We start from the raw sequence: 27,319 nt of genomic DNA, 5'->3' as shown, positions 1-27,319 counted from the left end.
CTATCTAAAACAGGGCAGGGATCTTCAATCTTTTTTCATGTTAAGAGCCCTGGATGGACTGTGTGTGTGTGTGTGTGTGTGTGTGTGTGTGTGTGTGTGATTGTTACAAAGTTTGGTGTAATAAGGTGAACAGTACCATATTAGTGGATTTAGACTTAGATGCTCAAATTGCTGATGTTCAAATACATGCATTTTAATTCTACTTTACATATCTTATAAGAAGGGTAGAAAGTAGGGATGTAACAATATTTTAAATACCGTCATACCGCAATAGTAATTTTTTCAATATTACCGTAGGCGCATGACTCAATAAAACTATATTTCTGAGAAAAGTTTGCTTAGGCGAATGAAGCGAACGGGAGGTAGCGGGAACTACAATTCCCATCAGCCTAGGCGTGGCCATCATCCTTTGCGGTCTCTACAGATCCAGTAATGTGGAAATGGAGTGTGTTGCTAGTAGCGGGGAAGAAAAAGAGCTGGAAATGATCAAACCTAAAGCAAGTTTTAAATCGGATGTGTGGAAGCATTTCGGTTTCTTTCTAAAAAGATCCGAAAAAGGAGGAAAGGTGACAGACAAAGAAAGAAACAATATGCAGGCACTGCCAGACTGTGGTGAAATATAAGTCTAGGAATACGACTAAAAACAGTTATGGGGGCTGCAGAACACAACACACTTGTTGGATTAATGCAGACATTGACTTGTACCGCAAAGAGACCTCTATCTCACTCATGGCTTGTCCTCTCAAGTGGTGGAAAGACAATGCACAACGTTACCCACTACTGTCAACCTTGGCTAAATCATATCTCTCTGTCCCAGAAACCTCAGTCCCAAATGAGAGGGGTTACCGAGGTATTACCGTACCGTGAAATTCTGATACCATTACATCCCTAGTAGGAAGTAATGAATGTAGAAAGGATTTTGTTTTTACTACTGTTATTTTTTAAACTGTTTTAATAATTCATAAAATGCATATTATTGTTTTGAATTATCTTATAAAAGTAGTGAGTTGATTTAAATGTTTTAGTCATAAATGCCTTTGCATTTTTTCTAGGCCTGTTGCAATTATGAAATAACCTTGTAATAGCGGTTATTTAATCACAGATGTTGCAGATGACCGAGATTGCTGCAATTCCTTTAATAGCCACAATGGGCAGACAAAAACCAAAATACAAGTACAATCCAAATGTAAATTTATGCAAAAAAGTATGTAAATTGCATTTGAACAACATCTAGTTTAAAAACTTCAAAAATCAGCAATGCCAACTCACTGAGTCTGTCCAAAGTAAATCTGTAATAAACGTACTGTATGTCCAGTTTAATGTGATAGTTTCTAACATTTTTTCATAATGGATACTACAGAATACTAGGGTTGGGTTGATAAAATGCCATCGTTTATCACCAATGGCTAATAGACATCACGATGGTGAGCCGGCATCGCTATCCTCCACCCTGCCCCGTCAGGTTTAGAAAAAACAGTTTAGAAAAAAACACACGGCCCTGTATACACTAATTCGTATTAGTTAAAAAATTACAAAAACAAAAACAAAAACAATCCACGCCCACACTTGTGTTTCACCAAGCATTTCTGAAAAGACCTCCTTTCACACTGTATCACTGAAAATGCAATCACGTGACCACACACACACACACTCTGTCATGCTGCAGCGTATGCGCGCGTCTGAGCTCCAGCAGTCAGCGGATGCTTTGAGCCCAAAACCCCATAGAGCAGTGCAAGTCAGACAGTTTATTAAGGATGTACCGCTGGATTGAGTCTTACTATTGTTGTTAAAAGTGATATTTAATTAATCTTGTCTCTATCAAACGACTCTTCATTTTTTTTTTATCTATCAGGTAACGTGTCACAGTGTCAACAGAAAGCTTCAATCTTTCGCTTTTACTTAATAATTTTAGCAAAAGCCTCAGATACTGTTGGTTGGTTTCTGTAGGCTGTGCACCTTTTTTATCAACCAAGTTTGTCAAAGCCATTAGAATGAAGCAGATCACTCTGCCTATTCATGCCAGAGTCCCACGAAAAAAAGTAAATGACAGGTGGTAATTTTGTGTGACTTATCTTTATTTATTTATGATTTGAATATAGATTAAACAAAGACCATGCGGGTCAGGCAGATGAAACGGTAGGCTACATTAATTTGTAATGAATAATTAATTTGTAATGAATTAATTAGATATTCATAAATAATTGATTCACTGCCGCATACGACGACGATGGCATCGTTTATAGCAATGTTTCACAATAGACATTGTACGATGGCAGATTAAAATCTACATCGCCCGACCCTAATATGTACATACATTCAAATCTACATATTTCTAAATTTTTTCAAAGTATTGCAAAGAAAAAAAACGCAGTTTAAATATTGATTTTCTATAATTAGAAATACAAATATGCACATATATGTTCAAATATATACAGAATATATTTGTCATGATCACCAGCTTGCAGATTGCTGGTAAACATGCACTCTTACCCAGACTACAATTCTGTAACATTGAGAACTACAAATTCTGTCAAGCACCTCACATACACCTGTTTCTGGAACTCCAATTATTACACAAACTAGCTTTTCATTGTTTGCTGCCTGTATCAATCTTATTGCCTGCAACCTCAACTACGCTTCTGGATTTCCAAGTACATACCAGTTTGCTTCTATGATTGACCATTGCCTGTCTGACATTTCTAAATAAAGCTGCACGTGGAACCTCACTTCATTGTCACCTGAATAACTGTTACAGAAGACTCAGCCATGTGTGTGTGTGTGTGTGTGCGTGTGAGAGAGAGAGAGAGAGAGAGAGAGAGAGAGAGAGAGAGAAAGAGAAAGAGAGAGAGAGAGAGAGAGAGAGAGAGAGAGAGAGGTGAATATATAGTCCATGTAATCAGTCTATGATTTGTTTCCAGCTGTATGTGTGCAATCGGGGAGAGAACTGGAAATGGTATGTGTTTGATGTGCAAATGCTAGATTGTTGGTGATTGTGACAATATTCATATTTAACCACATATTAGATTATCTTTGACAATTAGTTTTTAGCCAAATTTCATCATCGTGTGAGCACTACAGTATTTTTACCCTTAAATACACAGCTTTATTGTGGTAATCCCCCTTTTATATATATAATAAAAAACTATAAATATATATATATATATATATATATATATATATATATATATATATATATATATATATATATATATATATATATATATATATATATTTATAGTTTTTTATTGTGATGGCATCCTTTCAATTTAAGTTTTATTAAAAAAAAAAAAAAAGTTAAATGATGATTTCAGCTTTGTTTTTCTAGTTTTGGTTAGCAATAACACTTTTCACTATTCACCCCACAAGTTTAAAATCAAACATTATTTCATGCTGATGCTGATATAATTTCACTAGACATTTTTATGCATGCTATAAATATGACATGTGCCAGTTGGTTGTGTTTTCCTTATCAAACTCACTTTACATATAAATCCAGATGCCGAGGAAACTCCAGCTTTCCGGCCAGAATCTTCTGGTAGATGCCAAAGGGATTATCATCAAAAAAGGGTGGATATCTTAAACAGAAAGAAGAAAAAAAGAATACAGACCCTTAATAAAGCATTTTATTTTTTGATCCAGTCAGTGATTCATTCAAATTCAAACTCAACCTTTACCCAATACCCAATCCAGTTTAAAAATCACTCCTATATTTTTATATACATTTTATTGCGTTCCGAGTCCTCTTTATTAAGTTATTTAAAATAGCATGATGACAAACAGTCAAAAAGGTAATAAAATGACTACTTATTTATTTAGTAGTAAACTAATTATAATAATTACTAAAATAGGAATAATGGGAATTCCCAAATGCAATACAGAGTTATCTAATTAAAGACTTACATTATTTGCTCATGGCTGAGCAACTAGCTCAATGTGATAACCATTGCGTCACAAGCATTTAAGTCACTTTCCAAAACCTTTTCATTTAATGTTCCTTGCTGGTGGAAAGATCTTCCCATTCCCACTCGGACTGCGGATACACTGGTAGAGAACAGTTGAACCCCGGTCAATAATACCAAAACAGAAGCACATTCTCTCTTTCTCCTTCTCTCTCAGTCAAAAAAATAAATAAAATAATAATAATAATAATAATCTAGCACTAAATTCTCTGCACACGAAGAAGTTACTTTGAATAACCAGCACTTATGCAATACCTCTTCTTGTTGAATCGCTGAATAGCTCCTCTATTGTAAGTCACCCTGGACAAAATCGTCTGCTAAATGACTTTGTAAATGTAAATTTTGCTCGTTTACATGACCAGCTAAATGTAAACTTATCTGATATATCTAAATGTGCTATTTAGTCTTTAGACTGAATGCAGTAGACTAATGATGTATCCACCCATCTGTGACTATGGGATGTGTGTCCTCTGATGTCTGCTAGAATGATTGTCCAGCTCATGCTGTGTAATCCATTACTCCTCCATTAGACTACCAGACCTGTCCTGTTACGCCTCGACCAATATGCCATCAAACATCCTTCTACTCTCTAGCAATGGTCTTGTGTGTATCATCTGCATCCAGCTGGCACTCAAAAGAGCCATTAAACATGGGGACAGGGAAGGTGAGAGATGCTAATGAGTTTGTTACTAGGATACCAGCTGAAGTCCCATGATGGCACAGATCACTGACAGTGACAGCTCAAGTGTCGACAGTAAAGAATAAAATGATGATGATGGTGAGACAAACGTCTGTAAAATATAGAGTGAAAGACACTGCAGTGATTGACAGAACAAGCCATTAGCTCTGATTCACACAAAAGAGAGGACAAATGTGTTACAGCTTTATATAAAATATAATAAATAAATAAATAAAATACCAGACTAATCACAGACTTGATATTTAGTTTTATCAGAAACTAATCTTTTGCCACTTTATTTTTTGTAAAAATGTTGGCTATGTTAAAGGTGCAGTAGGTGATCTGCAAAAATGCTAACCGCTTAGCATATTATCTTTGGACGGCAGGGAGGGACTGTGATTCAAAGCCACACCCCTTGAAATCGCGAGCACGCACACCGCGTCACAACAGCCGACAGACAACCCACTAATTCATGTAATTCGCCAGTTAGTTAGAGCCGTGCAGGAATTAAATTCATTACTTGGCCACACTTACATGCTATTTCAGAGTGAATATTCAGAGTAGCATGGTAAACAGTATAGGAAGGCTGTCATTGATCAAAACTGACCCAATGTGAATATAAAAGCAACTTCAGCTCAATAAAGCAGGTTAGGCGGAATGGTGCTAATTACTGATGTTTTGTTGTTAAACTTAATATAAATCTACATTATCGATGCTGTAAAAGGACCATATGAAACTAAAAATAATCACATCAATCTTTCACTGGGAGAATTCAGTGGCTGAACAACACGTCTGTGCATATAAGTCATTCATAACAGAACACAATCTAACATCAGCCTAGCCCGACTAAAATAGTTTTAAAACAGAACATTACCTGTCTAACAGGTATCAGCATTTGATTTCACCCGGTCTGTCTCGTGACCGCTCGGCCGCTTATGCAGACGGGCATGCGTTAATGGCGGATCTGCGTGAACAGATGCGCAGAAGTCTGAATATATATTTGCAGACAGACAGTCTGAGCTGCTTATCTGAATTATGGGAGATGTCGGTCCGACTCTATTTTATTGGATGAACATTTTTTAGTTTTATGCTTTACCCAGAATATAAAAATACATATAAATATATTTAGATCATTTACTGTAATCCTTACTATTGGACTGTGAAGATACTTTCAACCAGCACAACACAAAAAGTTTCTGAAGACAATCACCTACTGGACCTTTAATGAAAATAGCATAAATTGCTATTTAACTGTGCATTTTTTATTTAAATTTTAATATTTAATATTTAATTTTACTTTGGACTGGGGTAATGCGTATGTAAGATAAATATGTATTCCCAATGCCATTTGACTAAAAGAAATACAATATTTGTATACTGCCTCACACCTATTTGCATATCAGATTAAATGAAATGTGGTATTTATCGCTAGGACTGACAGTAAAAATGTCAGTGGCAATAAAATGTGATGAGTCTTTTTTATTTTATTTTATTTTTTATTGTCATAATGGCAACTAACTAAACAGATTATAAGTTTAATGATTACGTTAAATGTGCATTATAAAGGAAATCTGGCTACATCTCACCATAGTCCAATAATAATAGTTCAATGCATGGAAATGGCCATACCATAAGCCTCATTCAAGTCGTACACCATTGCTTCCTCACTTTAACGTAAATGCTTAAAATGTAAAACCATTGTGAAAAACAGGCCTATCAGAACACAATACAGACTATTGTCATACAGTGGCACTATTCTTTAAGATGCCCTCAACAATTGCATGTACTCCAGGTCATTAGAAGTTTAGCAGCCAAAACACAGACTGATATGTTGCACATGGGATCATTAATATGCACACCCCTGGCTGCATTTGACTAGCCACAATGTTTCCTTGAGAGATTAGAGCAGTTGTATATTTTCTCCCTTATTTTTAAGTTTATTTAAGTTTATATTACACTTATAATGTATGTGAGACGAGGGAGGCACAAGCAAACTCCCCTTGAATTAAAGCCAAAGCCAGCTGCATCATATTGTTTACTATGGAATTTTAAGCAATGGGTCTGAGACTTTACATGTTTACATGCGTGTCAGTAGACAAAATGTAGGATATACAGATTATAAATTTATTCAGCTCCACCTTAAAGAGGTATGTTTAATTCTATCTTTCGTTAACTTATTGTCTTTAATGTAAAATTTGTCACATATGTTTGTAATGAGGCAACAAACACATGTAGATTGATGAATAGTGAGTATAATAAATGTTTAAGCATAATTTCTTATCATTCATCTCTTTCTGTCATTCTTCTGGAGTGTATAGCAATACATTTTTATTAAATGTTATCAGTTTATAAAGAGACTGATATTAATTCCTGGCTGGGTTTACATTTACATTACAGCTTAAAAATACAATGCAAACCATCTCTCTGTGCAGAAAAAAAGGGCTAGCCCTTAAACAGCACTTGGGTAATATTAGAAAAAAATGTGTTAAAATTCACACAAGGGCTAATATTTTTCTCCTCAACTGTGTATATTACAATAACATACATTATTATTACTATTACAATGATTTTATGGGGTATTTCTGAAGCTACTTTCTGAATTTAGTTATATTAAATGAAATAAAATAGTCAAATCTGACTTGAGTTTTTATCCAAAAAAACATATAAATGACACAAGGCTGAGTAAATGATGGCAGAATTGTCTTTCAAGATCTCTAGCTGTGGCCGTCTGAAAGAACTAAAAAAAAAAAGTGGTTCCACATAATGGATTGAGCAGGACTGACAGTATTGACTGAGTGTGGAAACCATAAACAGAGAGTGAAGAGCCAGAAGAGCAGAACTTGCAGCTATTCTTTCTGATGGGTGATGGAAAAGAGAGACAGAGAAAAGGAGAAAGACAGAGAGCAGAAGAGACATATTAGTCTCTATAGTGTTACTGTAAGCAGTGGCTGGTGACAGGGGGAAAAAGGAGAATTATGAAACTGAAACTTTTACATAACATCACAGGTGTCGCCAAGATTCCACTGAGAAAAAGAGGAAAAAGAATAGAATATGACAAGCTTTTACAAGTGTCCTATTGAAGTGCTGGTTCTTATAAACTCTTGTATCATAACTAAGCCTGTAAATGGGACAAAACGTTTAAATTCACCTGATGACACAATTAAAAATAAATCTATGTTGTTTCAGCATATTTTATTGATCATGAATCAATTCATAAATATTAGCTCAGAAAAGTTCTTCATTTGTTCCCAACTTGAAAATAGTTTTTAATATTGTCTAAATTGCCTCTCACAAATGCTCCATGTGCTGTGACACTAGGTGGTCATGTTGGTTATACTGATGAAAGTTAATATTGATAGCTAATAATATTGTTGTGTCTGGTAGAGTAATTATCAAAACTATTTTTGTCATTTTTACATGAGGTGCTAATGGTCTAATCTGATTCAATGATCTATGCTAAGCTAAGCTAAAAGTGACCAGGAGACTGGCTGAATGGATTCAAAATATGGCAAAACTCTACTGAATAACGCAACCAAATATAGAGAAGTTGTAAGATGAGCCTAGCAAACAAAAATGTTTTACAATTTTTAATATATCTTATAATTTAAAAGTTTGGGGATGGTAAATTGTTTTTACATTCTCAAAGGAATCATCTTATGCTCACTAAGGCTGCATTTTATTTGACGTAATACTGTGGGCGGCATTGTGACTGTCCACTGTCGCCTGACAGCAAGAAGGCTGCTGGTTCAAGTACCAGCAGAAGGCCTTTCTGCTGTGTACTGTACTTTGCATGTGCTCTTTGTGTCTGTACGGATTTCCCCTGAGTGCTCCGATTTCCACCACAGTCTAAAGACATTGTATAGATAAACTGGATAAACTGAATTGGCCACATTAACGACATTAGGCTGTGACGACTTCAATTAATCAGGGTATAAGCCAAAGGAAAGTAAGTTAGAGCAGGGGTTCCCAAACTTTTCAGCCAGTGACCCACAAAATAACAAAGCCAGTAATTTACGAAACCCAATATCCTTAGGTGGTCATACTTGCACATAACGCCACAGACATATGAACATGCCCAAGTCTGTAATTCACACTTATTTTAAAGAATGGTACTTGGGAACCATCCTCCATATTTAGAGGTGGCCTGTATGTATTTTAATACACATAAGGGCTGTAAAGACGTCAGAAAGTTTAACGTGGTGTCATAAAATCAATGTGCTGCATCTAACATTATTGCTGTGTCTTTTAATATCACGTAATTAAACCAGGGGTTGCAAAAAAATTTAAATAAAATTATATATATATATATATATATATATATATATATATATATATATATATATATATATATATATATATATATATATATAATTATTATTAAAAATAAATGAATAAATCGTATAAGGCTGATGGCTTTTTATTTGCATGTTGTTTTTTTAATGTATGTTTTAACTGCTATTTTCTTTCTTCTTCAGTAGGTTATGGATAAAATATGTTAATTCTAACAGTTTAACTAAATTAATTCTTTTTTTGGAAATCACCAAACCCCAGTTTGATATATTTATAGCAACTAGCTCAATTTGGTATATTATTATGGTTTTCATTAATCTAGCAAGCCCCAATTAGGAAATAAGCTAAAGAAAAACGAACAAGTGAGAGAGTATTATCATCACTTCAGTTTTTAGTAACACAATCCTTTTGCTATTAACTCAATATTATAATTTGGTGCTCATCTAACATGTCTTATAAATGATATTAATCCATTTTAAACCACTGTTTTAAAGTTTGGCATCAGTTAAAGCTTGCTAAAGAGGTCTCTGCTGCTCACAAAAACACTACAATAAAACCAGCAATGATATGAAATATAATATTTTCATTGCTAATTTAAATACTTTTTCTTATATTTTATTCATACATAATAAATTGATAGTGATAACACCAATAGATTAAAATGATAACAATGATTCAATTAATAATGTTGGAAAAGATTTAAATAAATACTGTTATTTAAAGTGTTCTAAATTGGAAAGAAAAAAGGCAGAACCAAATAATTTCAATGCTGTTAGGAATTAAATCCAACTTTAATGAGCAAATATGCCTTTTAGGATGATTCTGATGAACCATATGTGCATTAATTGTTTACTGTAAAGCAGTTATGTGATATTTAAATTCATGTAATGACAAAATTGCATACTTTAAAGTAAATCAACACATATAGTCAAAAAAAAAGAAAAGAAAAGAAATGTATTCTTATAGCCAGCGAACATTTTGGCATGTGCATCAAATTTACAGTAACCAGTCACTTAATTGGCGTTGTGACCCCAATATAGTCAAAGTCCAAGAGGAGGCATTTGTTCCATTTCCTGCAAAGCAGAGTCCAGTGACCTTTGACACGCAATGAAAAGCACACAGTTTCAGAGACAAATGAAGGGAGCTTTTGTATGTCTGGACTAGCTGAGAAAAATACGTAAGGGACCAGGTCTCTTTCTCTCACTCTCTTGCAGGAGCCAAAACTTCAAAAGAAGTCTGGGATGAATGAAGAGGGTGGGTCACTTTTTCCTCCACACGAGAGCCTGTGAAAGCTCCAGGCAGACTCTAGATTCAGCAACACGCAGGTGGGAGAATGGAGCAATTTGGACCGAATATACACTGTTCCATCCAAATTTATACCAAGAGGGAAGAAGTTTATTTTCACACTGGCTTTGGATTCCGTGTGACAAAAAGAACACATTTTCTTGTGTGAGACCGAGATCATTTAGAAAGTGCAGTTTCTGTCTTTAAAGCTGCAATATACTTTGAATGGGCTACAGTATATGCACAGCTAGTGTTTTTCAGCCCATGATTAACTTCCATTGAAAGCTTTATGTGACTATTTTCAATTTTATAAGGTTCCTTTTACAGCATCGAGGTTGTAATGTAATTCAAATATAATGAGTTAAAAAGACGCAAGCATCCATTTAATTGTTAAAACTTAAAAAGACACAAAAGACTGTTTATATACAGGCGTCATCATTAGAAGCATGCTAGCACTAAATTACCATTAAAAATACTGGGGTAAAATTAATTTCCATGTTTTAAAGTCATAGTGCAGAAAAATATAATTGAATTCAGTGCTTCTTGTTTGGTCTGATAAACCGCTTCATATTGTGTCTCAGCCAGGCAGTAATGATCGGGGTTGGCTGATTAAAATTAAAAGTCCCTGTGCATATAACCCATTAAAGCAAAGATTTAAGTGATGTAATTTTGATTAAAATCAGGCGAAAAATACATTTTATAGACCTGATAGACACCGCCTAATTATTACTATGTGAAGATTATGTTATAAGTAGACGGTAAGTCAGACATACACAAGTTACATACAACACAACACACTGGAGAGCTGCTTTAAATAGAAATTAAAGTTAAAATTCTTAATCAAATTTACATTAAAGTCCCCATTTAATTAATATACAATTTTTACTTCACAAACATGCATTGTTAGTCTTAAAGTGACGATTAATAATAAATAAAAAAAAAAGCTTAGATAATCTTTAATCAAAGGTAGCATGCAAATAGCTTGTGCAAATGTATGCACATCACTAACAGGAATCTGTTGGTACATCACTATTCAAAATTCAAGTGCACAGTAAAATCAGAAGTGTTAATTAACTGTGTTAGTCTGCATTTACTCTTAACTTACATTAAATAAAGTAAGACACCACTTTGTTTTGGTGAAAATTATCAGAGTTATATTCTGCATCTTTAACTTCAATCTATCCCCTTGCAGACATTCTGTTTTGCCCATTGTTTGTTTCCTCGTGTAGGCAGGTAAGCTCTTTTTAAAAAGTGGTATCAAACTCCACTCCTGGAGGGCTGCAGTCCTGCAAAGTTTAGTTCGAGCCCTGCTTCAACACATCAATGTAGGTATCAAACAAACCTAAAGCACTCCATTAGTTTGATCAGGTGGGTTTAATTAGAGTTAAAACTAAACTGTGCAGAGCTGCGGCCCTCCAGGGGCTCAAACTGAGTTTGACACATGTGCATCAAAACATCATTTGAAGAAAATTTGAATCATTTTGTGACTACTTTATATGAAATAGAAATGTGTTTTCATCATATTGTAGAAATTATAAATCTAAAACAATCATTTTCATTTAGCTTGGAGCGATGAATTCTCTGAAGTATGTGCCTAATATTAAGAATTAAATTAAATCAACTTAACAGTGTCCAAGTTACGAAGTTTTAAGTAAAGTTAACTTGTTGATTTTAGGGCAAGTAATTTTAAATTTATTTTTATGTAAAGTAAATAATTAAAGTATCAATTTACAGTGATTATTTACTTCCTTGCTTGCATATTTTTTAAATGTGAAAAATTAAACGCATCATTAAAAAGAAACTGCAATAACAAGCCACCAATAGGTGGCAATATGCCTTAAAAATAACCAAAGTAGTTAGTACTTGATATTCATCTGATTGTCCCTTGAGGATTTGCTGTTCAGCAGAGAATAAGTCTGGCTTGAGAGTCAGTAAGTCTTAGGTAAGGTATAAGTGATAATATGTTAACCTTGCTTTCTCAAACACCCCCCGGTTTACAAATTCCAGAGGAAGCGTACTTCGCCATGCAGTTATTTGTTTTTCCTCCTCCATTGCACAAGTGGTCACAGTGTGTACTCTCTAAACTGTCTGCTTGTTGCATCCCTCTAAAATTTTTTTTACCAGAACACCACCTTTTTTGCTATGAAAAAGCAGGTTGTTCTTTTTTCTTATTGTTATAATTGCTATATTAATTACTGTTAAATAAATAAATTACTTAGTAAATCAATGCAAATTCACATTTAAACCACATTTGTTCTCCAAAAAAGATTATAATATATATATATATATTTATTTTAATTTTTATTTTATTTTAATTTTTTTTTTATTGTGTTTATTTTGTTATTGAGTGCAATGCACGCAGCACATTTTAACATATTTCTCTAATTGCCACTTCCAGATGTGTGGGCGCCATACTGCTGACAATGTATTTCAAAGCAAAGAACAAAGAAGAACTTCACCTCGTGTACTGGGGCTTCTTTAGCAGCATGAAAATGACTGATCCAGAAATATCATGCATAATTTGTGCAAAATTTATCTACAGATTTTGCATGTTGTTCTGCCCACATATGTTAGTAATAACAGTTTAATCTGGATGTAATCTTTTTGTAAACAAGATCTATTCCAAGAAACACATTCGCCCCCTGAGATACTGTAAACGCAAGCAGATTATCCATGTGCATATTAAATATGCCAGTATGTGCACACTGCATATAGGCTGCAGGGATAAACATCTAGGCAAATAAGGATAAATATCATAATAAGGATAAATATCAAGACAGCAGCGGCCATCTGTGAGACATGCACATGGAGTTTTGGGCCCGTTGTAAAGCTCAGTGTCTAATATTCCACTGCTGCCCTCTAGTGCCGTATGTTTGACAATAGCTCTTCTCTGCACAGGCAAATGTGAATACAGTCTGAGCTGTACAGGATGAAATGCCAACTGCCAACTTCTTCAATGCATTTATTCATCACTGGTTTTGGTCAAGCATTCTTCTACTAAAGGGATGTTAAATTCAAAAAGGAAAAATAGATTTTATATAATAGAAAAAACTGAAAGTGGTTTAGTTTTAGAGAATGGAAATTCAAGCAATGAATTATATTACTGTAAAAAAAAAATGCTTTTCGTTATTCTCATTTTTGACCCACCACAAATTACATTTTGACAAATAAATAAATAAATAAATAAATAATAGAAATAATAATAGAAGAGTGGTCAGGTCAATATGTGATGCTGGTGGAGGAAAACGTTTCCCGACATGTCTGACTTAATAATATTTAGATCTGGTGACTGTGGAACTTCCTTTTTATGAGACTTGTGGAGCTGCGCATCGATGGATTTGCTCTTCAGTGTTTGGACTTTCAGCAGTGAAGTTTAAACCACACTGCACTGAACTTCAATTGGACTACAACTTACTAGAACTTCTATGTTAAGCTGCTTTTTTTCACATTCTACATTGTAAAAGCGCTATATAAATAAGCATGAATTGAACAATGTTCATCAAACCACTCTGTCACCAGTCTTGCTGTGTGTATTGGTGCATTATCATCGTGATGCATGCACCGTCTTCAGGATACAATGTTTTAACTATTGGGTGTACATGGTCCTCGAGAATGGTACGTCAGTCCTTGGCAGTGACATGCCCATCTAACACAAGTATTGGGCCTGGGGGATGTCATGATATTGCAGCAACAGTCTGGGTAGTGTGCTTCTTTGGGGTTTCTCCACACTGTAACTCTCTCGGATGTGGGGATGACAGTGAAGGTGGACTCATTAGACATGTTTCACATTGTCCACAGCCCAAGTTTTCGCTGCTGGCACTAATGAAACTGACTTTGTAATGGGATAAGTGACCAAAGGTATCAGACTGTTCTTGGAACAGTACGGCATGGTAGTTAAAAACCACATGCATGTAACTGGCAATTCAGGAACCCCACCAGCCTTCCATAGGTGTTAACGAGTCAAGCACACTGTCATTGTGGAAAATCTTGCATGCAAGGAATATTACTACACTGAGAAGTTTTGCTAGCTACACAGCAGAAAATGTGCTAGATATAACTTTTTCAAAAGCATTTTAAGTTTAGAACTGTAGTATTAAAGCATGTTCATTCATTCATTCAATTTCTTTTCGGCTTAGTCCCATTATTAATCTAGGATCGCCAAAGCGGAACGAACCGCCAACTTTTCCAACATATGTTTTACTTAGCGGATGCCCTTCTAGCTGCAACCCATCACTAGGAAACACCTATACACACTTAATCACACACATACACTATGGCCAATTAAGCTTAACAATATCACCTATAGCGCATGACTTTGGACTAGTGGGGAAAACCGGAGCACCCGGAGGAGTCTCATGCGAACACAGGGAGAACATGCAAACTCCACACAGAAATGCCAACTGACCCAGCCAAGGCTCGAACCATTGACCTTCTGGCTGTGAGGTGATCGTGCTACCCACTGTGCCACCCTTATAAAGTATTTACAGTACTATGAAGTTTTCTAACTGGTGAATGACTCATGATTAACTGTTATATTGTGTTGTCTATTTTATGTGGCCCATGGCTTTAGGAGGCATGGCTTTAATATTATTATTATTATTAAATACATATATTAATAGAAAAATAAGATAATTTTGCTTTACATCTTTGTGGATGCCCTGCAGTAACTTACAAACTTGCAGTATACAGCTTCCTGGTTGAAATCTCTGGTGTAAAATGTTCTGCAGTAGATAAATGTAGTGCAGTCTTACCCTGCCAGCATTTCAAAGATGAGCACACCCAGAGCCCACCAGTCCACAGCTCGCCCATGACCTTTACTCTGAATCACCTCTGGAGCCAAATACTCAGGAGTGCCGCACAGAGTCCATGTCCTTGAAAATAAGAAAGAATGAATGCATTAGCAATGGAAAGAAAGAGAGCACAAATTCCCACAGGGCTTCCAAGCCTTAGACTCTAGGATAAAAACCTGGAAATAAAGTGAATGTTTTAAAACTTTGAAGCTTAAATTATATCTATGACATGTTCGCCCCAAAAATGAAAGATCTGTCATCCCTCACTCATGCAGGATTGCCTCAAGTACCAACAAACCTGTTTGATATTCTTTCATATGAAGACTCCAAATTGCAATTTAGTACTTACATCATATGCAAGGTTGGTTTGAAATTACAATATACATTAACAATGACAATGTTTAATTAAAAGGTCAGACTCTCTTGCTGTTATTAAACATATCCACATGATCAGACATCCACAAATCGAGCTGGATAACATTGATCCATAGTTTTAACCAATATTGAGTTCACGCCAGGATGACAGTCATTAGTCAAGTAATAATGAGAAATAATGTTGACTGTTGAATGAAAGAATGTTGACTGTCGACGCCAATAGCCTAGTGGTTAGTGCGTCGACACATAGCACGGAGGTGCTCGCAGCGATCCGAGTTCGGTTTCCGTCTCGAGGTCCTTTGCTGATCCTTCCCCTATCTCTGCTCCCCATACTTTCCTGTCTCTATATCTCCACTGTCCTATCAATAAAGGTGAAAACCCCTAAAAAATAATTACAAAAAAAAAAAGTTTATAAAAAAGAAAGAATGTTGACTAATTAGAAGTATATCAATAAAAAAGAAACTTAAGCATTTTTATGTTTTCAAAGATAAACAATCAGCTTGGTCTGTTAAACTAAGCATATCAGTAAAAATTGAGTGTTAAAAACCTTAAATACTCTACAACAATTTTTTCCCCTATATTCACAAATGTAAAATTTGCTTACTAAACAATTGTTAAACAAAAAAAAAATGTACTTCAACTACATTGCACTTTTTTTTTTTTGCATGTGGCAACTTAATTTCAAACCATGGTTTGTACCAATTTGGAGAATTTTCAGAAGTGCTCAATAGCCAATATACAGTTAAAGTCAGAAATATTAGTCCCCCTTAGAATTTTTCTTTTTTAAATATTTCCCAAATGATTTTTAAGAGCAAGGACGTTTTCACAGTATGTCATTTTTTCTTAAGAAAGTCTTATTTGTTTTATTTCAGCTAGAATTAAAGCAGTTTTTATTTTTTTAAAAACCATTTTAAGGTCAAAATTATTAGCCCCTTTAAGTTTAGCTCTATCTTGCCTCAACACACCTGCCTGTATGTTTCAAGTATACCTAGTTAGACCTTGATTAGCTTGTTCAGGTGTGTTTGATTAGGGTTGGAGCTAAAATCTGCTGGACACCGCCCTTCAGGAACAAGTTTGGTGACCACTGATTTACATCCATCGGTGAAATAATGTTATGAATATGTCACAAAGCTATGCAATCGCTGGGTTTTGTCCTGCTGTAGTCATAGTCAACACAACAGTAATATTGCTGCAAAAAAACTTTAGTTTTTGTTGGAATTTGTGGCCATTTTCTTTTTTTTAACTGTTTATTACTTTTTTTCCCCACTTTAATTCACGTAAAACATCATGTAGCATATAAAGTGGTTATCATTTAATTATGTTTTCTTGAAGTGCTGCATGTGTGTGATGTGACAATGTGTAAATCACCATTTTTACTGTGTATGCTACATGTAAATCTAAATTTCTAAAAATAAAGAAACTAGGATTGGGTCGATGGTCGATGCTATTATCTATCGCCGATGACCGATAGACGTCACGATGCTGTGCCGACATCGCGATCCTTCGCCCCGCCCATGTTGTAGCAACAACCCGCACACAAAAATAAATAAATAAATAAAATAAACAAATAAAACACACACGTAGGCCCCGTTTACACTAATACGTCTTAGTTTTAAAATGGCATTTTAGAATAAAGACGACTTTTGTCCACACACTGGCATTTTATCTAGAATTTCTAAAAAGATCTCAGTCCACATTTTACCACTGTTTATATATATATATATATATATATATATATATATATATATATATATATATATATATATATATATATATATGGCACACAGTGAGGTGTAATTACAGTGGACATAGTGACAGCTGGCTATCTGAACAGGATTGTATCGGCTGGTCTAGGGTAGAGACAGTATATCAGTATATCCACTTCAAGCCAAGGATACTTATGAGCGTAACTGTATATTGAGCTAGAAGGCAAAGTGAAAGCCCGCTACACTGTGTTTTATTTGTAGTAGAGGGTTTCTGATTACACGGAGTAGCAGCAGCTCCATGGGGTGAAATGACAAATCTGTGTTTGTTTGGGGCCAAGGGGCCGGTCGATAAATGAGTCTGTTGACCTGTCCTTCAGCAAACGGCTGCCCTTTGCTTCTCTGTCTGGACATGGTTTTCTAACAGAATTATAAAACTGTATCTGTTGAAACCAGAATGTCAATTAGGAAGGAATGAGATATATGCAAAAAAAGATTTTAGGTTCTGATCTGGTTCCCATAGAAATACTTGTAACCTGCCAACAGAAAGAAGAAAACACAAGTGATACACCAGAGACTATATATATATATATATATATATATATATATATATATATATATATATATATATATATAAATCTGGGGTAACCTTATGGCTCAGCACTTGCCCCACTTTTAATCTTAAATATATAACCTCACTAGTGCATGTTACAGCTTATACAACAATAACAGTGAACTTGCATAAAGGGAGTCTGGAACAGCTTGATTGCATGTCTCTCACATTATTTCCGTTCCTTCTTTTTCTTGCTCTCCATTTCAGTTTCTTTCTTTATCTTTCTCTGCTCAGCTGTCTGGCTTTAGTTCTACTCTCTGTAATATAGAGGATTAGTCTTCCCTGTGTTAACTGAAGCCTCTCAGTGTCAGTTCACAACAGCATTCAAATACACTGCATTTCATGTGACATGCTTTTCAATTGGCTCTGATGATTTATGTTTACACTAATTATATCAGACTGCACGCTAATGGGAGCAGTGATGAAACTGATCCTGTTATCAAGATCAGTTCCTGAAATTAAGAACAGCACACCTGATGACTCACTTAAAGGTGCTGTATGTAAGTGTTTGACTCTCTAAAGCATAAAAATGCCATTATATGTTTGCAGATATTTAAGGAACAGGCTTAGTAAACATTCTTGTTTATCTGAAAAACATGGCTGAAGTAAGATATTTTGCTTTGAAAATGTGCTGGAACATTGTCTTTGTTTTGGTTCTTTAAACCTGCCCACTGCCAGTTTAGCCAATTATATTTCAGCACCGTGGGTTGCTTTTGTGGAAAACCGTGTATTTCTTTCAGTCATTCATTTAATCAGGAAGGCTCTCAAAGCATGTGTCCGTGACCGAAATGTGACCTCCGGTGAACAATAGCAGACTCCGAAATGAAACGCAGATTCAGAGATCCACATGAGTTTATTAATTAGTAAATAATATAAATATTACAACTGTAAACATTAGGTAATCAGGTTACATTGTAACCCTGTGTCCTGACAACATGCTACGCAATAAGATTTGCAGTGATAAGCAATTTGGCTGTTAACACCAGACAAAACACGACAGGAATTTAATACAGCCATTCAAAAGCACAGAATAAGCACTCACTTACGAAATAGTAATGCTTATATTCTAATTTATACATATTAAACCTCTTTAACATTATTAAATGTGTTTTTTGAATCATCAATAATTAATGGTTTAGGGCTGCTCCGATCAATCGGCCGAAAATTACATTTAATGACTCGATCAGTACCCACCAATCTGGCTGATCACAGGGGTTTGATTAGTTAATAATATAACTTCTTTTAATATACTTATTGCAATAAACAGTAATTTATAGACCTATTACCTTTTAGTAAAGAAGCAGTGATTTATGGGTATGCAGTTTAACTTCTTATACTGTGTTCACACCAGACGCGATACAGGCAGATTAATCGTGCTATTCGCACATAAATAGAACCCTGAACATTTTGAGTTTACTCGCTTCATTCACCTTCAAATTCACTTCACAACAGACGCAGGTTCGCATAATGAGCAGGGCTTCTGTCTGCCCAGTCACTTTAGATTCATTGCTAAATGGCTAACATGTATTTTTTTTGATAGAATAGCTGTTTATGTACTTCAGAAAGCCTGATAAACAGTGTCGATTCGTTTGGAGCTGTGCCTGAGCCCACTAGATCCATTCTGAGGTGCACTCAGATGATGGCAGCTGTCTGCAGTGCTTTTTTTAACTGAGCCGAGTCCAGTTTGATGAACTGTTGTCCGGTGTCGGCATGAGGATTTCCCTAGGGACACCAACAGGCGCTATGTCATAATCACTGCCCTACAAGAGATGCGAATTGGTTAACGCGGCACGAATGTCTGCTGAAGATCAGACTTCCAACTTGAGCGATTCACACGTCAATATCGTGTTATTCGCGCCACCTCATTCCCTCATATCGCGCCAGAGGATGTCTAATCGCATCTTTGCATTGACTTAACATGTAAAATACTCACACTTGGCGCTTCTTCCGCGTCTGGTGTGAACGCAGCATTATGCATCAAATATGCGCTCCAAATATTTTTTTGATTGAGACATTATTCTTTCATCATTCGCAATGTTTCCAAATTGCATTGTTTGTCATTTTTTTATGACCAATTTTTATATCTGTGTCATTTTATTATATGTAATTATAATTTCTATAATTATAAGATTGAAGCATTAGAATCGGTACTCAGTATCGGCTGATCACCGAGACAAAGAATCGGTACTCAGTATTGGCTGCAAAAATAGTTATTGGAGCATCTCTAGTTGGTTTGCATTATTTCACAGTTCTAAAGTACAATTTCAAATGGTTTATTTTATATTCAAGATCTTAAGTGAACTATCTGCTGCTGCTTTTAGTAGTATGGCAATAAATGTCACGAAAATGGCATTCGAACTCACATTATTAGCATTTAATGCTGAATAATGCACATGAGGTGTACCTGAGGTGTACCTTTCACCTGTGAGAAATAGAAGTCTTTTCTAATGTATCAATTTGAGATGTTGGTTAGGACAAAAACCCGGAAAATATAACAATATGGACAATATTCCACAACAAACAACTTAAATCAGCCTTTTAGACTTGAGCCTCACTCCTGTTGATGTCATCAACCTAGAAACCTGCGCTTGCATTTGTTTTTATCCAGGAATACAATACCTAGTTCAACCTCTGGGTGTCAAACTTACATACTGCACCTATGTTCATCCGTATGCCTATTCTTGGGTGTGTATGTGTGTGTGTGTGTGTGTGTATCTGAACAAGGGTAGAAAAGTAAGCCTGTCAGTCTGTTGTATTTAACTGTTACTCTGTGCTCTGACGGCTGACGAGTTTGACATTGCTGTAACAACTGTGTAAACATCTCAAAACCCAGTCAAAATTTTTTTTTCAAAAAGCACCTTTAGAATGTCAACGCTGTTGTGCTGAAGGTGCCTTTTCTCATAATTCCCTTTTATGCTTTTTTTGTTTTGATTGGCCACTTGAAGCTGTGCCTCCTTCGCCCCCAAACACAACCACAATAAGAGCCCTGCAATACATCAGCGACTGTGACACAATAATAAGCCCTCATCTTCAGCAGATGCTCTGACATGATGACAAAAGAATAACAGATGAAAAATGCCCTAATGCTATCTAAAGGAAAATAGGAAAAAAGCTTGGTGCCTGATCTGGGACAAGATATCCAAAGCTTCTAGCATTCTTGTCCTCATATAACAACACAAGCAGCTCAAATGGCCATTGATCAAGGCAAAAGGGAAATATCACAGTCTGTTATGGCAAATGTATTTACAGCCACCAGATGGCAATGTTGCCACATGACAAACTATGCAGACGTTTTCTATTCCAACTGGAAAAGCCAAAGCTGTTGCTTGGAGGGACAGTTGTCTTCTCTATTGGACCAGAGGCTCTGCTTTTAGTTTCTATATGTGGGTCACTTGCATATCAGCCAGACTACCATCGTTGAGGGCTCCTTCCTCATGCGCAGAGAACAGAATCATAACCCATTATGCTTCCACATCAGAGGGGTCATGGCTTGCTCTGAAAAAAGCAATGCGGTACTTTAAACTGCAGACGAATATGCACCATACAAACACACAACTATATTTATTTATATATATATATATATATATTTTTTTTTTATTTGAATGATACTATAACAAGGCACAACCAGAGGAATTTTCAATTTCTGCAAGGTTACTCTAAAATTGCTTCATCCATACCGTTCTTATGCAGAATTAATAACGCTGGGTTGATGGATGCTCTGGGGGCCAAACAAAGCTGCCTTTTTTTGTTAAAGAGGCACATGTATTAGACTGCTTTAATACCCGCAGTAAAGCAATTCTATATGTCTTTTGTACAGGGAGTCACACTGTTTGAGTAAAGAGTAAACAAAGCAATTCAGTCAGATGTTTTGAAGGACAAAGAGTGATGTGAGCCTGTTCTGCATTATTAATATTACAGATCAAACTTCACAAAATGCTAAACTGACTTTGATCATGTATAGAATTTTTAAGGTTTAGCAATGTAGGTGCAATGGTTCACATTTAAAGGGGTAGGTAAACCACATATGTGACCCTGGAAAACAAAACCAGAAGTTTCCTTTTGTTTTTTGTTTGTGGATTTATCCATCACATGACAGCTGAATAAGATTCCCAATTACATATTCTTTGTTAGAATATAACAATATTTAACTGAGATACAACTATTTAAAATCTGTAACCTGAAGGTAAAAAAAAAAAAAAAATCCCCTATAAAGTTGAATAAATTAAGTATTTAGCAATGCATACTGCTAATAAAAATATTTTATATATATTTATAGTAGGACATTTAGTGAATATTTATGAAACAAGCCAGCAGGGAATATAAGAATTGACCATGTTCTGATTTTTGTTTTCTGTTGAATACATTTCTAAAGGAGAAGTTGACATGACATTGTACCAGATTTTGGTAAAACCCTAAACAATTCAACCATAAAGATGAAACAAAACATGATTAATAACAATGGAATGGCACGAGGAAAAAGTACTAAACTAATGAAATGTACTTATTATTTTTGGGGTAATGAGAGCTTCAATAAGCCTCTTGTATGCAAGGTCCTGTTTACATTAATACGTTTTAGTTTTAAAACACATACATTTTGCTAGGGTTACGCCTTACGCCCTCACTATGCAAGAGTTTTTGAGCACTGAAAACTAAGCTCTTTGAAAATGATGAAGAGGCGGTTTTCAATTTAAAACGCTGCTGCTCTGTGTGCGTGGGAATGGGGAAAAACGGAGACATCTGATTGGAGTTTTTCTCAATATTAAGTGCACAAAGTTCAGTCTTGCACACTGTTTCCTTAAGTCCAGACTTCGCAAGTTTGATATGGAAAACAAACTCCAGAGGACACATCGGGTAAATCTTCAAAGGGAACAGTGTAGGCTACTTTACTGCCTATTTTCACTTAGATATTAACTTAACGAACACTAAAAATGTTGAGGTGTCATATAGCTGCATATTTATATGACTGTCATCTTAACTGTATGCATAATTAATAAAAAAACTGAGCCAATAACAACTGCCTCTTTCCATTTTCTTAGACAATTAAGAAACACACCCTGTCTCTTTTGCTGAATATTCAGTTTTAAGGTCAGTAAGTTCATGGCAAATATAATATAACAAATTAATATGGTTCTAATCTGAAATAATTTACCTTGTTGATTCATAATTTATAACTGCAAGTCAACACTTTGAGAGTCAATGAGTGAGTAGAAGAAGAAAAAAAGAAAAATATGGGCACAACCAAATAAGCACATGTGGCTCCTGACGATAAATTGAGACTTTATGAAGCAAAAAGTTTAGTCTGTGCAAGAAACATAACATTATTTACAACATAATTACCTCTTTCCCAAAGTCATGGCAAATGGTCCTGAACAAGTTCACAGCTATCTGCAGCACAAGCTTTCAGCTGCATATGTGCTCAGGACTATTTGTAAAAGCTGTGAATTAAAGTAATAATGCTGCTTATTGGACAGATCATTGTTTTGCTTCATTATGATTTTTGACTTTCTAAGAGCAAGCAGACAATGTTTTTATGAACCACCAAGAACAGTTTCAGCTAAAAACCTGCCTTAATAATTCACTGAGAAAAAGAAGCTGAAGCAAGACTTTCTTCTTGAATGAACAATCTCTTTTTATTTGACAATGAAAACACGGCGAATGCTAAAATGCCATGGAATTAAGGTAAACGTCTAGAGCATGCCTAATGCTAAAATCAATTTAAATCATCAAAGAAACTCACTTCAGATAACTGCACTCCATCTCTCTCTTACCTTGGTTTATGTACTTAAAAATAACTTCAAAAGATTTCACAAAATCAACAGACCTATTTAGGAGTGCGTTAAGGAGTAATGAGTATACTTCAGTGTACCAATATATCATCCGAGAAGACATCAACAGCAGACAGAAAAAGTGTGAATTCTGCAGTCAAATTCCATCATGTCTGTTAGACTAGGAATGTGCCAATGACATTTTTAGAGATTAAATATAAGAATGTGCAACTGTCTGCAATGCCAATCTTTCACAGCATTTTTTTCTGATTCTTAAGCACTTTGACAAGAAAAGTTGGACATATTCTTGATGCTAAAATAAAAAGCATGTATAAACACATGTCTATTTACTAGTGCTATTGAAGTTAATTAATGGGATTAATTAGGAAATTCATTCATTCATACATTTTTTTCGTCTTAGTCCCTTATTTATCAGGGGTTGCCACAGCGGAATAAACTGCCAACTAAGATTGTGCGGTTTGGGGAAAATATCGAATTGTGATTTTTCTGACAGATATTGCGATTGAGATTTGATTTGTAATTACATTTTTTATTCAAGCTTCCGGTCAATAATCTGTAATCCGTGGCAACAATTCTGCGACAGCTCTTAAAAATGACCTGTTTTTGTTTGGTGTCTTTGACTTTGAAACCAAAATTTTCTCATATTACCAATGTCCTTTTTTTCTTTGATATTAATTTGTCTATTACTGCTTCAGAAGCAGCAGATGCCATTATCCCAATTGTCCGCACTTTCCCTATGTTTTTTTTTTTGTTTTTTTGTGGGCGTTCTGCAATTCCGCGGTTGCGCAATTCAGATTGGGCAGAACAAAAGTGTGCTCACTCAATTGTCTAGTAAGACTATCACACACAAACGACAGTCACGCACTTGCTCTAGGCTGGGAAAATTAAATAATACATATATATTTCATATCACAGCTTCTTGCAATTAGTTAATCGCGATGTTTTAAATTGGGATAACGATTCGATTTCAATTAAACACAAAGACCTACTGCCAACTATTCCAGCATGTGTTTTAAACAGTGGATGCCCTTTCTTGCAATCCAGTACTGAGAAACACACACACACACACACACACACACACACACACACACACACACACCCCCCCCACACACACACACACACACACACACACACACACACTATAGCCAATTTTGTTTACTTAATTCACCTATACCTATTTATAAAAAAAATCAGGAAGGTGTTTAGCTTTGTTGAGGTGGGAATGTCAAGTGGTGAAAGAGAGAAGGGTTTGCTTTAAAAGGGAAGTTTCAGTAATGTACGCGCTAATTTCATGCTGTGATTTCAAAGTGGCAACACAAACACAGACACAGGAAAGATAGACAGTGACTATGTTTACATGGACATTAGTAATCTAATAATTTGCCTTAATCTCAATAATATTATTAAGGTGTTCACGAGTTACTTTTTGAATGTTCCTTTCATGATCCCATTTTAAATTTTATAGCACATAATTCAATTAACGTCATTGTGTCATGTAATTTTGGATGTTTCATTCTTGAGTTGTCGACTTTAACTGCAGTTTGGCACTTTCACTTTCATTCAGGAACATTTTACGCATGCCCCCGCTTGTGACAAACAAGATATTGGATGTGAGGAACAGCCGGAGGAGTGTTGTTTTCATGCAATTTTTTATACCGCATGCCATACGGGAGAAAAAAAACCCCTCAGCATTTCTCTGTAGATGCAGAGACTCGGTAGGTGCAGAGAATAGTGTCAAACAGCTGTGTGTATAGACTTTCCTTTCACGAAATGCAGTGAATCTTTCAGTCCATAATGTTGTAGTGCTATTACCATAAATGCAGTAACTAAATCATTTTGACAAATGAAAGTTGCGGACAAAAATAAGGGGGGGGGGGGGGGGTTGGGGGTTGAGCAGGGCGGGTTGAGGAGGGAGCAGGGTGGGGGTGCGTGTGATGAGTGGGATTGGTAAAATGAGGTGCCGGATCAGACTTCAGTGGTGCCAGATCCAGATCCGGCTTGTTCCGGCACAAAGCAAGCTCTTCTTCGAACCAAGTATTTCACATGAATTAATGCTGAGAACTAGTCTGTACAGACATCCAGTCTACAATGAATTTACACAAGGATCTCAGGGCCATTTGTGTTGCTTCAAAACTTCTTTTCAAACCAGAAGAACAAATTTTCTTAAAATAACCCCAAAACAACCAATTTTCACTTTTTTGTAAAAAATATGTAAAATATATTCTAATAGTGATTTTTAGCACCGTGGGACACATAAATGACATTTGACATCTCAAAAAATGTGTTTTGGTGTTTCGTGACCCTTTAAGCTATTACAATGTTTTAGTGGATAAACAATAGCAACATACCTTTCGGAGAGCTTTTTAGCAAACCCGAAATCTGTCAGTCGAATGTGTCCCTCACTGTCCAGCAATATATTCTCTGGCTTCAGGTCTCTGTAGACGATTTCTTTGGAGTGAAGGTATTCAATGGCGCACACAATTTCAGCTGAATAAAACATTCCCGTACTGTTGCTGAAATGTCCTCGGCTGCGTAAATAGCTGAAGAGTTCACCGCCATTCACATATTCCATCAACATGTAGAGGAAGCGATCATCATGGTGCGTCCAGAACCTGAGAAAGGTTCACATAAAATTTATATGAGAAATATAAATGATTCCTTTTCTAGCGCTTCTGAATCATTTCTCAAATGTTCCAAATCAATTCTGTATTGAAATTAGACCACAATGATACGGGCCCATGTGTAGTCACAAGCTAGAAACAGAAAAATAATAAGCAATGACAGGCGCATGGATTTATCCTGCTGAATTTGCTTGATTTAGACTAAGAAAAACAAAGTTAAGAATTTTAAAGCTGCAATGCTGTAAGGCGCTTCTCATTCGGTGTCTGCTGTTCAAATTCCTATCATGCCACAAACTATAATCTCAATTCATGATATCTGCATTGTTCAATAAACACTGACTGGCCACTATATTAGGTACACCTGTCCAATTGCTGGTTAACACAAATATCACATGGCCATCACACGTCAGCAACTCAATTAGGCATGTACAGTATACGTGGTCAAGATGATCTGCTGTGATTCAAACTGAGCATCATAATGGGGAAGAAAGGTGATTTAAGTGACATTGAACATGGTTGTTGGTGCCAGACAAGCTGGTCTGGGTATTTCAGAAACAGCTGATCTACTGGGATTTTCAACCATCTCCAGGGTTTACAGAGAATGGTTTGACAAATAGAAAATATCCAGTGAGATACACTTCTGTGGGCGCAAATACCTTACTGATGCCAGAGGTCAGAGGAGAATGGCCAGACTGGTTCCAGCTGATAGAAAGACCTATACGAATATTGTTGCTGACCATGTCCAAGCCTTTAAGCCCACAGTGTACTGATCTTCTGATGGCTACTTCCAAAAGGATAACTCACCATGTCATAAAGCACAAATCATCTCAGTCTGGTTTCTTTAACATGAAAATAGGTTCACTGTACTCAAATGGCCTCCACAGTCACCAGATCTCAATCCAATAGAGCATCTTTGGGATGTGGTGAAATGGGATAGACCAAAATCTCAGAGGAAAAATTCCAGTATAGTCTATGTTACGAAGGTTTAAGGCAGTTCTAAAGGCAAAAGGAGGTACAACCTGGTACTAGTAAGGTGTACCTAATAAAGTGCCCGGTATATATATAATATATATATATATATATATATATATATATATATATATATATATATATATATATATATATATATATAAATATATATATATATATATATATATATATATATATATATATATATATATATATATATATATATATATATATATATATTTATTATTAT

General features: G+C 35.5%; 1 protein-coding gene across 4 annotated transcripts in view; it reads right to left on the bottom strand.

Annotated features, from left to right (window-relative positions):
* The window catches only part of prkx (protein kinase X-linked), a 62,471-nt gene that overhangs the window by 11,573 nt on the left and 23,579 nt on the right, over nt 1-27,319 (bottom strand). Inside the window, exons 3-6 of one of the 4 annotated variants that reach the window (XR_012407125.1) lie at nt 25,828-26,091; nt 14,964-15,083; nt 3,352-3,575; nt 1,844-3,142 (exon numbers count right to left, since the gene is read on the bottom strand). Coding sequence is in view for 1 of the 4 variants with exons in the window: in XM_685338.8 (XP_690430.2) it covers nt 3,480-3,575; nt 14,964-15,083; nt 25,828-26,091 (480 nt within the window). In the remaining 3 variants the exon portion in view is untranslated. Of the gene's footprint in view, nt 1-1,843; nt 3,143-3,351; nt 3,610-14,899; nt 15,084-25,827; nt 26,092-27,319 lie in introns of those variants that run through there. The other 3 variants (XR_012407124.1, XR_012407126.1, XM_685338.8) reach the window with 3 other exon arrangements.

This window comes from Danio rerio, chromosome 1, assembly GCF_049306965.1.
Source record: "Danio rerio strain Tuebingen ecotype United States chromosome 1, GRCz12tu, whole genome shotgun sequence".
NCBI lineage: Eukaryota > Metazoa > Chordata > Actinopteri > Cypriniformes > Danionidae > Danio > Danio rerio.
Note: the sequence above shows the minus strand (reverse complement) of the source record. Positions and strands in the feature narration are given on the sequence as shown.